The sequence below is a fragment of the Neolamprologus multifasciatus genome, chromosome 7 (genome assembly GCF_963576455.1).
Source record: "Neolamprologus multifasciatus chromosome 7, fNeoMul1.2, whole genome shotgun sequence".
In the NCBI taxonomy this organism is placed as follows: Eukaryota; Metazoa; Chordata; class Actinopteri; order Cichliformes; family Cichlidae; genus Neolamprologus; species Neolamprologus multifasciatus.
Window position 1 is genome coordinate 25,357,234 of NC_140445.1, and position 14,159 is coordinate 25,371,392.

Sequence of the window (14,159 nt, forward strand, 5' to 3'; positions counted from 1 at the left end):
CTGGTAGGTAACAGTTAAAACTATTTTTATGTCTACATTATGTTTGTTGACTTGTGAAGTGCTAGCTCAAGCATATAAATGAAAGCAAAACAATTTTTTTTATATTTAAATGACTGCTGTATATGGAGAATTGACACAATCCATAATAATAATTGAACATACAGACTGGCAGATGTAAGTTTAGGGAAATGTGGTATTGAAAAATTAAAATTTGATTATTTAGCATGATTGACGTTAAACAAAATGTACCTACATTTTCCATAAAAACATTTGCTTAATTTTTTTTAAACATTTTTACAGGTAGCTTATCCTGTTGTATTTGCTGCCATTTTTGTGTGTGGTATCGGTGGGACATTTCATTATGGATACAGCATGTCTGTGATGACCTCCCCCTCTGTTGTAAGTGAGATACTGTACTAAATTAAAATACAAACAACCTTAAGCTGTATTTTCAGCATGCATAGACAAGTCTATACCTGTTCACCTTGTTGTAGTTTATAAAGGAGCTGGTGAAGCAAACATGCGTGCAAAGATACGGTCTCTCCTTGGAGCCATGGCAGCTCTCGCTCATCTGGTCCTTCACAGTGTCCATTTTCTGTGTTGGGGGTTTACTGGGGTCACTAGCAGCTGGTTCACTGGCGTCAAAATTCGGCAGGTTGGTGTACATGAGCATAAAAATTCCATATTCTGTTTAGCTATTAACATGGCACTGTCAAACACATGCATAAATAGATGTTCTGCGTTGGCCTCAGGCTCTAAGTCTCTGTTTTCCTGTCCCATAGAAAGCGATGCCTTTTGTTAAACACCTTTGTGGCTATACTTGGCAGCGTGTTGATGCTCTTGAGTAAAACAGCCATGTCCTTTGAGATGATCATGGCAGGACGATTTTTCTTTGGCATTAATTCAGGTAACCTTTTGAGTAAACTCACTGGAGCTAGTTTCCCGGCTGTCCAAACTGTCACCTCATTGAATCTGGTCAGATTGTGTATGTGGGTGTTGTTGATTTTTCCTGTTACTTTAGGAGCCAGTCTTTCAGTTTATCCAATGTACGTCGTGGAAATCACTCCTCGGAAGCTGAAAGGGATTGTTGGCGTGTCCGTTGGTTCCTTCTTGTCTTTGGGGAAGTTCTCTGGTCAACTGCTGGGGATCAGGTGAGGTAGCCTACATGTGAAAACGAAAGCAACGAAATTGCTGTCTGTCTGAGTGGTGTCCCAGAAACGATGTGGGCTTCATAGATAATTGGCAAACCTTCTGCAGGAAACCTGGTCTTGTTAGGAGAGACGGCATCCATCCCACTTTGGATGGAGCAGCTCTCATTTCTAGAAATATCGACAAATTTATTAAACCCCCCAAAATATGACTATCCAGAGTTGGGACCAGGAAGCAGAGTTGCAGTGTTACACGCCTCTCTGCAGCTCCTCTCCTCCTGCTACCCCCCCAAAAACCAATGTCCATAGAGACTGTGTCTGCTTCCAAAAAGACAAAAAACAAACTAAAAACCAGCAACAAACAACTTAAACATAAAAAATCACAAAGAAAGAACAATACAGTATCCACATCTGAACCAAAGAGTAAAACAGTGAAATGTGGATTATTAAATATTAGGTCTTTCTCCTCCAAGTCTCTGTTAGTACATGACTTAATAATTGATCAACAAATTGATTTACTCTGCCTTACAGAAACCTGGTTGCAGCAGGATGATTATGTTAGCTTAAATGAATCAACACCCCTGAGTCATTCTAACTACCAGAAATCTCGAAGCACAGGCCGAGGGGGCGGTGTGGCAGCAATTTTTCACACCAGTCTATTAATTAATGAAAGACCAAGACAGACTTTTAATTCATTTGAAAGCTTGATGCTTAACATTGTCCACCCCAGCTGTGAAACTCAGAAACCAGTCTTACTTGTTATCATCTATCGTCCACCTGGGCCTTACACAGAGTTTCTGTCTGATTTCTCAGACTTTATATCTAATTTAGTTCTGAGCTCAGATAAAATAATTATTGTGGGTGATTTTAACATCCATGTAGATGCTAAAAATGACAGCCTCAACATGGCATTTAATCTGTTATTAGACTCAATTGGTTTCTCTCAAAATGTAAAAGAACCCACCCACCACTTTAATCACACTCTAGATCTTGTTTTAACATATGGCATAGAAACTGAACATTTAACAGTGTTTCCTGAAAACCCTCTCCTGTCTGATCATTTCCTGATAACATTTACAATAATTGATTACACAGCAGTGGGGAGTAGACTTTATCAAAGTAGATGTCTTTCTGAAAGCGCTGTAACTAAGTTTAAGAATATAATCCAGCCACTGTTATCATCGTCAATGCCCTGTACCAACACAGAGCAGAGCAGCTATCTGAACGCTACCCCAACAGAGGTCGATTATCTTGTTAATAATTTCACCTCCTCACTACGTACGACTCTGGATACTGTAGCTCCAGTGAAAACTAAGGTCTCTAATCAGAAGTACCTGACTCCGTGGTATAATTCTCAAACACGTACCCTAAAGCAGATGACTCGTAATCTGGAGAGGAAATGGCGTGTCACAAATTTAGAGGATCATCATTTAGCCTGGAGAAATAGTTTGTTGCTTTATAAGAAAGCCCTCCGCAAAGCCAGAACATCTTACTATTCGTCACTGATTGAAGAAAATAAGAACAACCCCAGGTTTTTCTTCAGCACTGTAGCCAGGCTGACAAGAAGTCAGAGTACTGTTGAGCCAACCATTGTTAACTAGTAATGACTTCATGAACTTCTTCACAAATAAAATTTTTATCATTAGAGAAAAAATTACCAATAATCATCCCACAGATGTAATATTATCTACAGCTACTCTTAGTACCATTGATGTTAAGTTAGACTCTTTTTCTCCAATTGATCTTTCTGAGTTAACTTCAATAATTACTTCCTCCAATCCATCAACGTGTCTTTTAGACCCCATTCCTACAAAACTGCTCAAAGAAGTCCTGCCATTGATTAATTCTTCGATCTTAAATATGATCAACCTATCTCTAATAATCGGCTATGTACCACAGGCCTTCAAGGTGGCTGCAGTTAAACCTTTACTCAAAAAGCCATCTCTAGACCCAGCAGTCTTAGCTAATTATAGGCAGATCTCCAACCTTCCTTTCATATCAAAAATCCTTGAAAGAGTAGTTGTCAAACAGCTAACAGATCATCTGCAGAGGAATGGTTTATTTGAAGAGTTTCAGTCAGGTTTCAGAGTTCATCACAGCACAGAAACAGCTTTAGTGAAGGTTACAAATGATCTTCTTATGGCCTCTGACAGTGGACTCATCTCTGTGCTTGTCCTGCTAGACCTTAGTGCAGCATTCGATACTGTTGACCATAATATCCTATTAGAGCGATTCGAACATGCTGTAGGTATTACAGGTACTGCACTGCAGTGGTTTCTATCATATCTATCTAATAGACTCCAATTTGTGCATGTAAATGGAGAGTCCTCTTCACACACTGAGGTTAATTATGGAGTTCCACAGGGTTCAGTGCTAGGACCAATTCTGTTTACATTATACATGCTTCCCTTAGGCAGCATCATTAGAAGACATAGCATACATTTTCACTGCTATGCAGATGACACCCAGCTCTATCTGTCCATGAAGCCAGATAACACACACCAATTAGTTAAACTGCAGGAATGTCTTAAAGACATAAAGACCTGGATGGCCGCTAACTTTCTGCTTCTTAATTCAGATAAAACTGAGGTTATATATGGTATCTAACCAGATTCTTACTCTGGATGGCATTACCTTGGCCTCCAGTAACACTGTGAGGAACCTTGGAGTCATTTTTGACCAGGATATGTCCTTCAACGCACATATTAAACAAATATGTAAGACTGCGTTTTTCCATTTGCGCAACATCTCTAAAATTAGAAATATCCTGTCTCAGAGTGACGCTGAAAAACTAGTTCATGCATTTATTACTTCCAGGCTGGACTACTGCAATTCATTATTATCAGGATGTCCAAAAAACTCACTGAAAAGCCTTCAGCTAATCCAAAATGCTGCAGCAAGAGTACTGACAGGGACTAGAAAGAGAGAGCATATTTCTCCTGTTTTGGCTTCCCTTCATTGGCTTCCTGTTAAATCCAGAATTGAATTCAAAATCCTGCTCCTCACATACAAGGTCTTAAATAATCAGGCCCCATCTTATCTTAATGACCTTGTAGTACCATATCACCCTATTAGAGCACTTCGCTCTCGCTCTGCAGGCCTACTTGTTGTTCCTAGAGTATTTAAAAGTAGAATGGGAGGGAGAGCCTTCAGTTTTCAGGCCCCTCTTCTGTGGAACCAGCTTCCAGTTTGGATTCGGGAGACAGACACTATCTCTACTTTTAAGATTAGGCTTAAAACTTTCCTTTTTGCTAAAGCATAGGGTTAGTTAGGGCTGGACCAGGTGACCCTGAATCCTCCCTTAGTTATGCTGCAATAGACGTAGGCTGCCGGGGGATTCCCATGATGCATTGAGTTTTTCCTTTCCAGTCACCTTTCTCACTCACTATGTATTAATAGACTTCTCTGCATTGAATCATATCTGTTATTAACCTCTGTCTCTCTTCCACAGCATGTCTTTTATCCTGTCTTCCTTCTCTCACCCCAACCGGTCGCAGCAGATGGCCGCCCCTCCCTGAGCCTGGTTCTGCCGGAGGTTTCTTCCTGTTAAAAGGGAGTTTTTCCTTCCCACTGTTGCCAAAGTGCTTGCTCATAGGGGGTCATATGATTGTTGGATTTTTCTCTGTATCTATGAAGCGCCTTGAGGCGACTTTTGTTGTGATTTGGCGCTATATAAATAAATAATTGAATTGAATTGAATTGAATTGAAATTAATTGAAAATTGAATTGAAAGTATCTCACAGTCCTGTGAAAAACTAAGTACATCTCGTGATTCTAACACCTTCAGCAGAAATAACCAGAAGTAATCATTTTCTGTATAATTTCATCATTCTCTCATTGTGGAGGAAATTTGGCTCACTCTTCTTCACAGCACTGCTTTGAGCATTCATTTAGCTTTCTTAAGAGCTTACCACAGCATTTCAATCAGGTCTTAATTTTGACTGAGTCACTGCAGCCAATGCAACAGGACTGCAAAGGGTCAGATCATGTAATACCACATTATGGTATTACAATGTGGGACATCCATCCATCCGCTTCCGCTTATCCTTTTCGGGGTCGCGGGGGGCGCTGGAGCCTATCCCAGCTCTCATAGAGCGAGAGGCGGGGTACACCCTGGACAGGTCGCCAGTCTGGCGCAGGGCCAACACACAGGGACAGACAACCATTCGCACTCACATTCACACCTAGTGACAATTTGGATTTTTTTAACCTATCCCCACAAGCTGCATGTTTTTGGACATGGGAGGAAGCCGGAGTACCCAGAGGGAACCCACGCAAACACGGGGAGTACATGCAAACTCCACACAGAAAGACCCCGGCCTGATGTTGGAATTGAACTCAGGACCGTGCGGCAACAGTGCTGTGCGGCAACAGTGCTAACCACCGTGCCACCGTGCTGCCCTACAATGTGGGACATATTCACATATTTGTAGACATTTTTTTGTGGACTGGTAAATTTCATCTGCCCATTTCTCTGTAAGATGTTCTTTTGACCTGTTACCGTTAGCCTAATTAGATGCAAAATGTTCCTTCAAATCCTTAGTAAAACTTAATTTTCCAGCCTTTCATTGCACATTCCCAGCTTTTTTGAGCTGTCTTGTTAAAATTTTACATGAAGTTTTAAACAACATATCTTTTCTATTTTGAACAAAATCTGAAATTTGAAAATCATTTGCATTCAGCTTTTATTTGCATTCTACACAACATCACTACTTTAAGGTTTTTATAGTATTTAACTGTATTTCTGAATAACAGTCCTTTATGGTTCGTATTATTTCCAATTTATTTAAGTGCAATTTATTGCACTTTGTTACCATGTATGAAAGAGTTATATGCAAAAATCGTTGGCCCTTTAAAACTTTTCATAACTGTGTTTTTGGAAGCATGTTGCTATTTTAGATATTAACCTGTGATAACTTGACTATTGATGTTATACTTGCAGTGAGTTACTTGGTACAGAGAAGCTGTGGCCCTGGCTGCTTGGTTTCATCGGTTTCACTGGGTTGTTTCAACTCATCCCCCTGTTCTTCCTGCCAGAATCTCCCAGCTACCTGTTGTTGGACAGAGGAGACCAACGAGCCTGTGAAAAAGGTGTGCAAAAACATTTTTAGCCTTAGGGGATTTTTTTTTACTTAGTCACTGTTAACTTACCATTTAAATCTCATGTTTTTTCATGCCACCTTAGCTTTAAAGCAGCTTTGGGGCAATAAGGACTACAGCAGAGAGATCGAGGAGATGCTGGAGGAGAAAGCTGCCCTGCAGAGTGTCCGCAGCTACTCAGTGTTGGAGCTGATTCAGAACAAAACGGTCCGCTGGCAGCTGATCACTATCGCTGTAACTTTCACCTCAGTGCAGCTCTGTGGCATCAATGCTGTGAGTGTATATGCTAGAAAGAGAGGAGTCTTTCTTTCACCAGTCTCTGTAATCTCCTTTTTAAGATTATGTTTTTTCAAAAAATCCTGTAATGTCTAAATATAATAAAATGTAATAAATACATAACTAACAATAACAGTGACATATTCAGCAGTAAAACTGGTCAGTTTCAGTAAAATGAATAGAAACATTACACAGTTTCTTATCTGTGTATGTTTAACTTCTCTACAGGTGTACTTTTATTCTTTTGATGTGTTTCGTGCGGCGGGAATCCCAGAACAAAAGTTACGATACGCTGCCTTGGGGACAGGGCTCTGTGAATTTTCTACCGTTGTATCCTGTGTAAGTACTCTTTCACTGATATCCAATCATGTTTTGTATCCAATAAAAACGGGCTGTTCAGCAAAATATAGGTGCTCAGCTGAAGGACGACAAACTTTAAAGGACAAAAAGTAGTGCAGCACTGACTGATCCAAAGGTGTTTACTTGTGCAAACAGACTAGCATTTCAGCAGGTGGAGCCAGAGTGGACAAAAACTAACAAGGGCAACTTGTGTCCTATGACTCATTGTCCAATATATTACAAGTGCTAATCAACCAATTATACATTGTACACCTGATATGGACTGAATATAATTATCTACCTAATTTCTTTGTTCAGACTTCTGTTGAAATGTTAGTCACTTAGCACAAGCCAATTTTAGGGAAACTTTGTGTTTAGCATCCTGTAAACACTCTATCATTAATGTTTGTTTTATTTACTTCCTGCTGATGTATCAAATCATTTAAGGGAAAAAACGTCTGGAGGTCTCACCAGTGATGTGAATGCCTTATGGCAGCTTTTTTCATGTGTAATCGTAGCTCCCCCATGTGGCTGTTTAATTAATTGTTTAATTTTAATTCTGTGCAAAACATTTACAGCAGCAGGCTAAATCTGTTCTCATGTTGCAGTTCATGATTATTAACAGAACAGGAAAAACGGTCCTGCTCTTCAGAAGCTACGCAGGAATGTCTGTGACACTAGTTTTCCTCACCATCACTTTGTACCTGCAAGTAAGTCACTGCAAAACTAACCACTTTTAAAAATATATTTATATATACATTACCAGTCAAATGTTTTAGGTTTATCAAATAATGTTTTCACATTATTTTTTCCATTTTTTAATTGAAAATTACGCTGTTTAATGTCTCATTACACCCTGAAATGAAAGCATAGCACAAATAAGCTGTTTGAGTTAAAAGAGAAAGCATGGAATCAATTTATAGACCAAAATGTATTCTAAAGTTTTGATTTATCAAAGTAGCCAGCTTTGGCAGATATAACAGCTGAACACACCTGTGGCATTTTTTCTGCAATAGAAATCAAATATTCTTCAGGAAGTTCTTCCCATATCTTTTGCAGAAGTTCCCATAAATGTGTGACACTTGTAGATTGCTTTGCCTTCACTCTTCTTTCCAGTTCATCCCAAACCAGCTTGATGGGGTTTCACTCTGGAGCCTGTGCTGACCACTCCATGTTTTCAAGCTTATTATCTTATTCTTTTTTTCCTGAGGTAGTTCTGATAAAGCTTGGACTTATCTTTTGGGTCATTATCTTGCTGTAGGATAAACCCCAACTAGGCGCATACCCGAGGGTGTTGCTTGGGGCTGCAGAAAGCTGTGGTAGCCGTTTTGGTTCAGGGTGCCTCTCACTCTGTACAAGTCGCAGACCTAGGATCCAGGAAAACAGCCCCAGACCATCAAATTTCCTTCCTCACGTTTGACAGTTGATACCACACACTGTGAAACCATCCTTTCGCCTACTCGAAAGGGTAGTTATGATGGGAAGATTTCAAATTTTGATTAGTCCATAATACCTTCTTCGAGTCTTCAGTAGTGCAATGGCAGTGTTTCATGGCCCAGGCAAGCCTTTTTTTTTAAAATCTTATTCTGATTATTCTTAGCAATGGCTTTCTTATTGCTACTTGTCCTGTTAAACCTGCTCAAAGTCTTCTCTTCACAGTTGAAACTGGGACTTGCTTATTACGACCTCTATTAAGCTGTGCTTGAAACTGTTGTCCTGTGAGCCGCCTATCACGCAAACTGTTAACTCTCAGAAACTTGTCCTCTGATTCAGTTGTGGCTTTGGGTCTGCCAGAGCTCTTCCTGTCTGAGTTTCTGAGTGCCTTTTGATGTTGAAGGAAACTGTACTCACTGACACCTTTACTTTCTTTACAATTTCTCTGTAGGAAAGACCTACATTTTTAGGTGCTATGATGGTCTGTCTCTCTTCCATTTTTCTCGCCATTTTTGTAGCCACACACTTTCTGTAGTACAATACTGTTCAACTGATGCTCACGAGGGCATGGTAGCACAGTGTGTTCCAGCACTGCTTTTATGCAGACAGAGGGGGCAGTAAGTAATCCAGAAAAGTTGGAACACCTGTAGCAATTAGTAGCACCAGCTTTCAAGGGTTGATCAACCTCCATTGCTGAAGGACAGCTTTAAATTGTTAACCCATTTTGTGTTCCCCGAAAAATACCTTTTTTAAATAATTTTGAAATGTATATTATTTTTTAGTTTTGGGTAACCTTACCTTAAAAAAAAAAAAAAAAAACATCTGGCAGTTGACCACTTACCATTGTACCATTTCAAACTATTCACTGGACTTGAATGACTTGAATTGCGATAAATGACTGGAAAAATTGGGGTGTTCTGAAACCTTTGACAGATAGTGTATGCATCTGCATATTTGAATAAATAAACAAACTTAAACCCTTTCGTTTTCCTCAGAGTCGGGTCTCCTGGATGCCGTACTGCAGCATGGCCTTCATTTTCCTCTGTATAGTCTTTTTTGCCATTGGTCCAGGTACGTTTATCTCTCAAGCTAATATTTCTAAAGACTGTAAAATTAACACCAAGAAGTTTTTCTTTTTGACCAAACAATGAGGAGATCTTATTGTAGCATGTACATTTTCCCCAAAGTTGGAGTTACACCTAGTCTTCCAGGGGAACTCTTTGCTCAGCCTTTCAGGTCGGCTGCGTACACAATCTCTTGCAGCCTCAACTGGTTAGCCCTGTTTGTGGTTGGGATGGTCTTCCCCATCCTAGTGGTAAGTATGTTAAAAGTATGTAAAATGTGGCATATTTTTAAGATCATTTGAAATGTGTCAAGCACAAGGACTGACAAATTGCCTCCAAATGCTTTATTTCCAGGAGAAACTGGATTGCTTTTGCTTTCTCATTTTTCTGTTTTTTTGCTTCATCTGTGGCCTTTATCTGAAGTTCAATGTCCCCGAGATCAAAAATAAGACACCGCTGGAGATCGCTGCAGAATTTGATAAGATGCATTGCAAACCCAAAAGAGAAGACGTCACTGAGAAGTACGCCAATAGAATCATATCATACGAAACCAAACTGTGATTAGATTTATTTAAAAAAAATGAAAATATGCTGTTAAATGTGCAGTTTGAATTAGTCACTGCATGTCAGACGGACAGGATATGAATGACGTTAATAAATATTTAGGATTAAACTGGTCATCAAGGACATAGCACAGAGGTGTTTTTTTTGGGGTTTTTTTTTTTTTTACTGATGAAGGACATTCATACTGCACCAAAATAACTGTGTAATACAAAAAACAAGAAAAGTCATTTTATCTACTATAAAAAAGTTTTTTCTTTTTTTCTTTTTCTTTCTTTACAATGGGTACAAAGTAAGATAAAAAACAAACAAACAAAAAATATAAAATAGGACATTTTCTGTCAATGAATAATTTATTTCTGTTTTCAAATGACCAACTACCTGAACTTTTTTTGTAATTTTTAACATTTCTGTTACACATTTTCTTACAGTTTATGCCCGAACTTTCTTTCATTTACCACAACAGTATAGTATATGGCGTAGAAAAACTGAGCTGCTGTTGTAACTGCACTTCTTTTTCTTATGTTAAGACCTCTTAGGGATTCAGTGTGTAGTTAAATGTCTTTACACAGACAGAAAGGAGAGTTTTACTGGTCCAGCCCACTTATGATCAAAGTGGGCTGCATATGGCCCATGACCCATATTGTGAGTTTGACATTACTGACACGTTATAGATCTTTCACTCTTGTTTGATTATTAAAAAAATGATTTTAAAGTGATTTGTAGCAGCATTTTTTCTATTTGCGTTTTCTTACTTTACTCTAAAACTTTAATATCAGACCTTAAAATATTGTTGTGTTTGCTATTGTGCTTTTTGCTATAAGCTATGATTTTTAATTTCTCCTCAAATGTGGTAAATCAACCATAAATTACACAATAATATTTAACTCTTCTGAAACATGATGCATTTCTATAGCTGAAACTGCTCCACAGTCTTTTTCCACCCTGACCAGTTGTATCACTGGAGTGCCGTTTAAATACTGATGACGTTTTTCCACCTGTGTGACACTATATATAGAAAAAGAGGGTTGGTTATGTCATGGTGGTGTGTCATGCAGATAGGTCCCAGCCCAAAGGGACTTACAGTACAGCACATAGTGAAACAACCGCAGTACACAAACCACAAATGTACAAAACATGAGTTTTACAAATAATAGTTGCTACAAAACAAACAAACAAAAAACTGCGAAGCTCAAATTTGATGTAAGTTACTAAAAGGTGAAGAGATTTAAAAGCATACTTGAAAACGCATTTTCTTATTTTTTTTAAAGGGGCAATGCAGTTTAACATATATGTTAAACATATATAATATGGAGCATGAAACTGATGTGCGGCACATAGTATATAGCTGTTGCCTATTTCCAACACTTTTCCCTTGTTGGGCTTTTACATTCACAATGCATAAACAAAATGACAACATTCAGTTACGTAAATCCACTTGTGTGACACTATACATATGAAGTTAACAGTGTAAAAACGAAGAGAGGGAGACTGAAAGCGAAATTAAAATGATTTCCAATGTATGGATGCTTGTATACAGTTTTTCTCTTCCTGGTGACCCTTAAGTCTGCTTTGTGCATAAATGTGAGGATGAGGATGTGTTTCTGGGTGAAACTGGACAGTATGTCTCCAAATTGTTGCTGTTACTTTGAGCGCGTGCTGCTGATAACGCTTCTGCACATGAAACGCAAACCAAATGATTCATAAATCAAATATCAGAAATGTTTTGCTTTGATACATGCAGCGTGTACTTGAGCTGCTCGAGTCGCAGCGGGACTGACAGCCATCAGGAAACTCCCATTAGTTACGCACACATGTAGCCCGTGCACATGTGTGTGCCTCTGATAACACAATCTACCCACTCCAAGCTGAAAGCTCCGCAGCACCATGGGTGTCAATGCAGGGGGGCGGCAGGCTGCGTACGCGTGTCCCACGGCCGTTTACGTCATTAATGAGCACTTAGTCAAAAAGAGGGGTTTCAACATGTGCACAAAAACAGAGAAGACGCTCAGCGGCACGCCTACAAAGTTTTGTGTACATTTGAGAATTTAAATACCTCTTTGAAAAGAGGAGCTGCACATCAGCAGGTGTGGACCATGGAGGCAATGGACACAAGCATCTCCACCGAGGAGAAGAAGAAGCGCCTTGAACAAAAGTAAGTTCAACTGGGGTAATATTGCACACTAATATGTAAACTGCTGCTAATTGAAACACTTTTTAACCTAAAGATGAATTTACACGATCAGAATTTCTAAGGTTTTACAATATATTTTTAAAAAAAGAACACAAAAAGAAAAGAAAAGTCGTCAGTTTCAGCTCTTTCTTTGCATTTTTGCTGATCACAAGTTAATTACGTATTTATACATCATAAGAATACTGTTGCTCATATAATAAGTTAGACAATGACATGAAAAAATAAATTTAAAAAATCCACTGGTATATTTCCACAACTTCCAGTGCTTTCTGACATTCTGACCTATTTCTGTATTCTGAAAGTTTGCACTCTAACCCGTATGACTATTTGAATCATCAGCTTATTCAGCTGCTTCCTGTCAGTAAGTGCTCCTGCATCAGAAACACTCCCTCGCTGACAGCTTTTATTTTCTGTGTGGAACTCAGGAGAAACACATTCACAGAACAAGAGCTTGCAGATTAATTATTTACAGCAACTCTATATGTATGAACTGTCAGGAAAGGTTGAGACTGGGCCATGCTGGTGCTGCAGACAGGCCTCCCTGCTCTGTGTGGTTAAAAGGTAGCATCTGGGGGCAAGTGATGTAGAAAATAAATGACAGTACTAAAAATACATCATGATTATTTTTAATATGTTGTTCAAAATACACCATGTTAAGTATTTGGCAGTCATTTCAAACATCTGTGATGACATTGGTTTTGATAACATCTTTAGCCTCCACCCAGCACCACCCCGACTTGAGGGACTTCAAGGGTAGGATAGGTTCAAACTAAGTATGGAAGTCTCTGGATTTATTTGGTGGAAAAGAGAAATTAAATCATAGCCTCACACACTAAATGACTTCTGCCCCTTGAAGATTCATTTAATCCACATCTCAGGGCAGACCTGATGTCAAAAAGCCAAGATGCAAACTGAACTTTAGGAAACCCATTCCGATAAATGAAAACATCAAATTGACCCTAGTGCATAAAAAATGAATTTCTATGACTGCCTGCCTTCAGCTGTGTTTCTGTTTGATCACAGGGTGTTTGTCAACAGAAGCCTGACGCTGGAAAATATTAAATGCTATGGCTTCGACATGGACTACACGCTAGCAAGTAAGTAAAAGCAAAAAAAAAAGTTTAATCGTCTTTATTTCTTCTATTTGATATTTAGTTATCTGTACTTCTCCTTGCTTTCTGAGGAACATGACTGTGTCTAGCACAGAGAGTCATGGGATTATTATTTACCTACAAATCCTTAATTTTGCAGTGTTGTGATTATGCCAGCTATACAAGGTTTACATTTGATACACTTTCGCTGTGTTTTTGTGGCCAAGAACAGTACAGTTTATGTATAACTGTGTAATAACATCATTTTTACTTTAGTTGAACTTGGTTGTTTAATTTATGTTTACTGCACACTTTTAAAAAATTGCCACCTATTTATCTATAGTACAATATATAGAGTCTAGATACCAACAGGATACCATGACTGAACTTCCTCCATTGATTAAATGGTAAATGGCCTGTATTTATATAGCGCCTTACTAGTCCCTAAGGACCCCAAAGTGCTTTACATATCCAGTCATCCACCCATTCACACACTGGTGATGGCAAGCTACATTGTAGCCACAGCCACCCTGGGGCGCACTGACAGAGGCGAGGCTGCCGGACACTGGCGCCACCGGGCCCTCTGACCACCACCAGTAGGCAACGGGTGAAGTGCCTTGCCCAAGGACACAACGCCCGAGACTGTCCAAGCCGGGGCTCGAACCGGCAACCTTCCGATTACAAGGCGAACTCCCAACTCTTGAGCCACGATCGCCCGATTATCCCGTCTCATTGTCCATGTTCAAATGCTGGAAATGTAAAACTAACATTTCTGTAAGTATGAGATGTTTTTCGGGCACAAGAATAAATACAACAGCAAGTGAGGAATATGTCTAAGAAAAAATAATTGAAGTACTGCTTACAAGTACTCTAAACTCTCTAGAACAAAATCTGCCTTGCAAAAACTCTAGCAGCCCACTGGACAAGTTTGGAAAATATTCCAAGTGGGCAT

General features: G+C 39.2%; 2 protein-coding genes across 3 annotated transcripts in view; both read left to right on the top strand.

Moving 5' to 3' along the window:
- The first annotated feature begins 288 nt into the window (after positions 1-288).
- slc2a11l (solute carrier family 2 member 11, like) lies at positions 289-11,607 on the top strand. The gene is made up of 10 exons (XM_085168548.1): positions 289-399; positions 495-655; positions 783-1,151; positions 6,091-6,239; positions 6,334-6,521; positions 6,753-6,863; positions 7,472-7,573; positions 9,293-9,368; positions 9,485-9,612; positions 9,716-11,607. Exons 1-10 carry the CDS (start codon positions 373-375, stop codon positions 9,920-9,922), a joined length of 1,518 nt encoding a protein of 505 aa, XP_085024674.1. The 5' UTR covers positions 289-372; the 3' UTR covers positions 9,923-11,607.
- Positions 11,608-11,898: 291 nt separating this feature from the next.
- The window catches only part of LOC146514383 (cytosolic purine 5'-nucleotidase-like), a 60,117-nt gene continuing 57,856 nt past the window's right edge, over positions 11,899-14,159 (top strand). Inside the window, exons 1-2 of one of the 2 annotated variants that reach the window (XR_014875364.1) lie at positions 11,899-12,077; positions 13,140-13,213. Coding sequence is in view for 1 of the 2 variants with exons in the window: in XM_085168541.1 (XP_085024667.1) it covers positions 12,019-12,077; positions 13,140-13,213 (133 nt within the window). In the remaining variant the exon portion in view is untranslated. The remainder of the gene's footprint in view (positions 12,078-13,139; positions 13,214-14,159) is intronic. The other variant, XM_085168541.1, reaches the window with a different exon arrangement.

What these genes read in the sequence shown, in the direction of transcription:
- slc2a11l (XM_085168548.1), top strand. Translation starts at nt 373, where the DNA reads ATGTCTGTGATGACCTCCCCCTCTGTT. An exon ending in CCAACGAGCCTGTGAAAAAG is followed by an intron (nt 6,240 to 6,333) that starts GTGTGCAAAAAC and finishes ATGCCACCTTAG; the next exon opens with CTTTAAAGCAGCTTTGGGGC. An exon ending in CCATCACTTTGTACCTGCAA is followed by an intron (nt 7,574 to 9,292) that starts GTAAGTCACTGC and finishes CGTTTTCCTCAG; the next exon opens with AGTCGGGTCTCCTGGATGCC.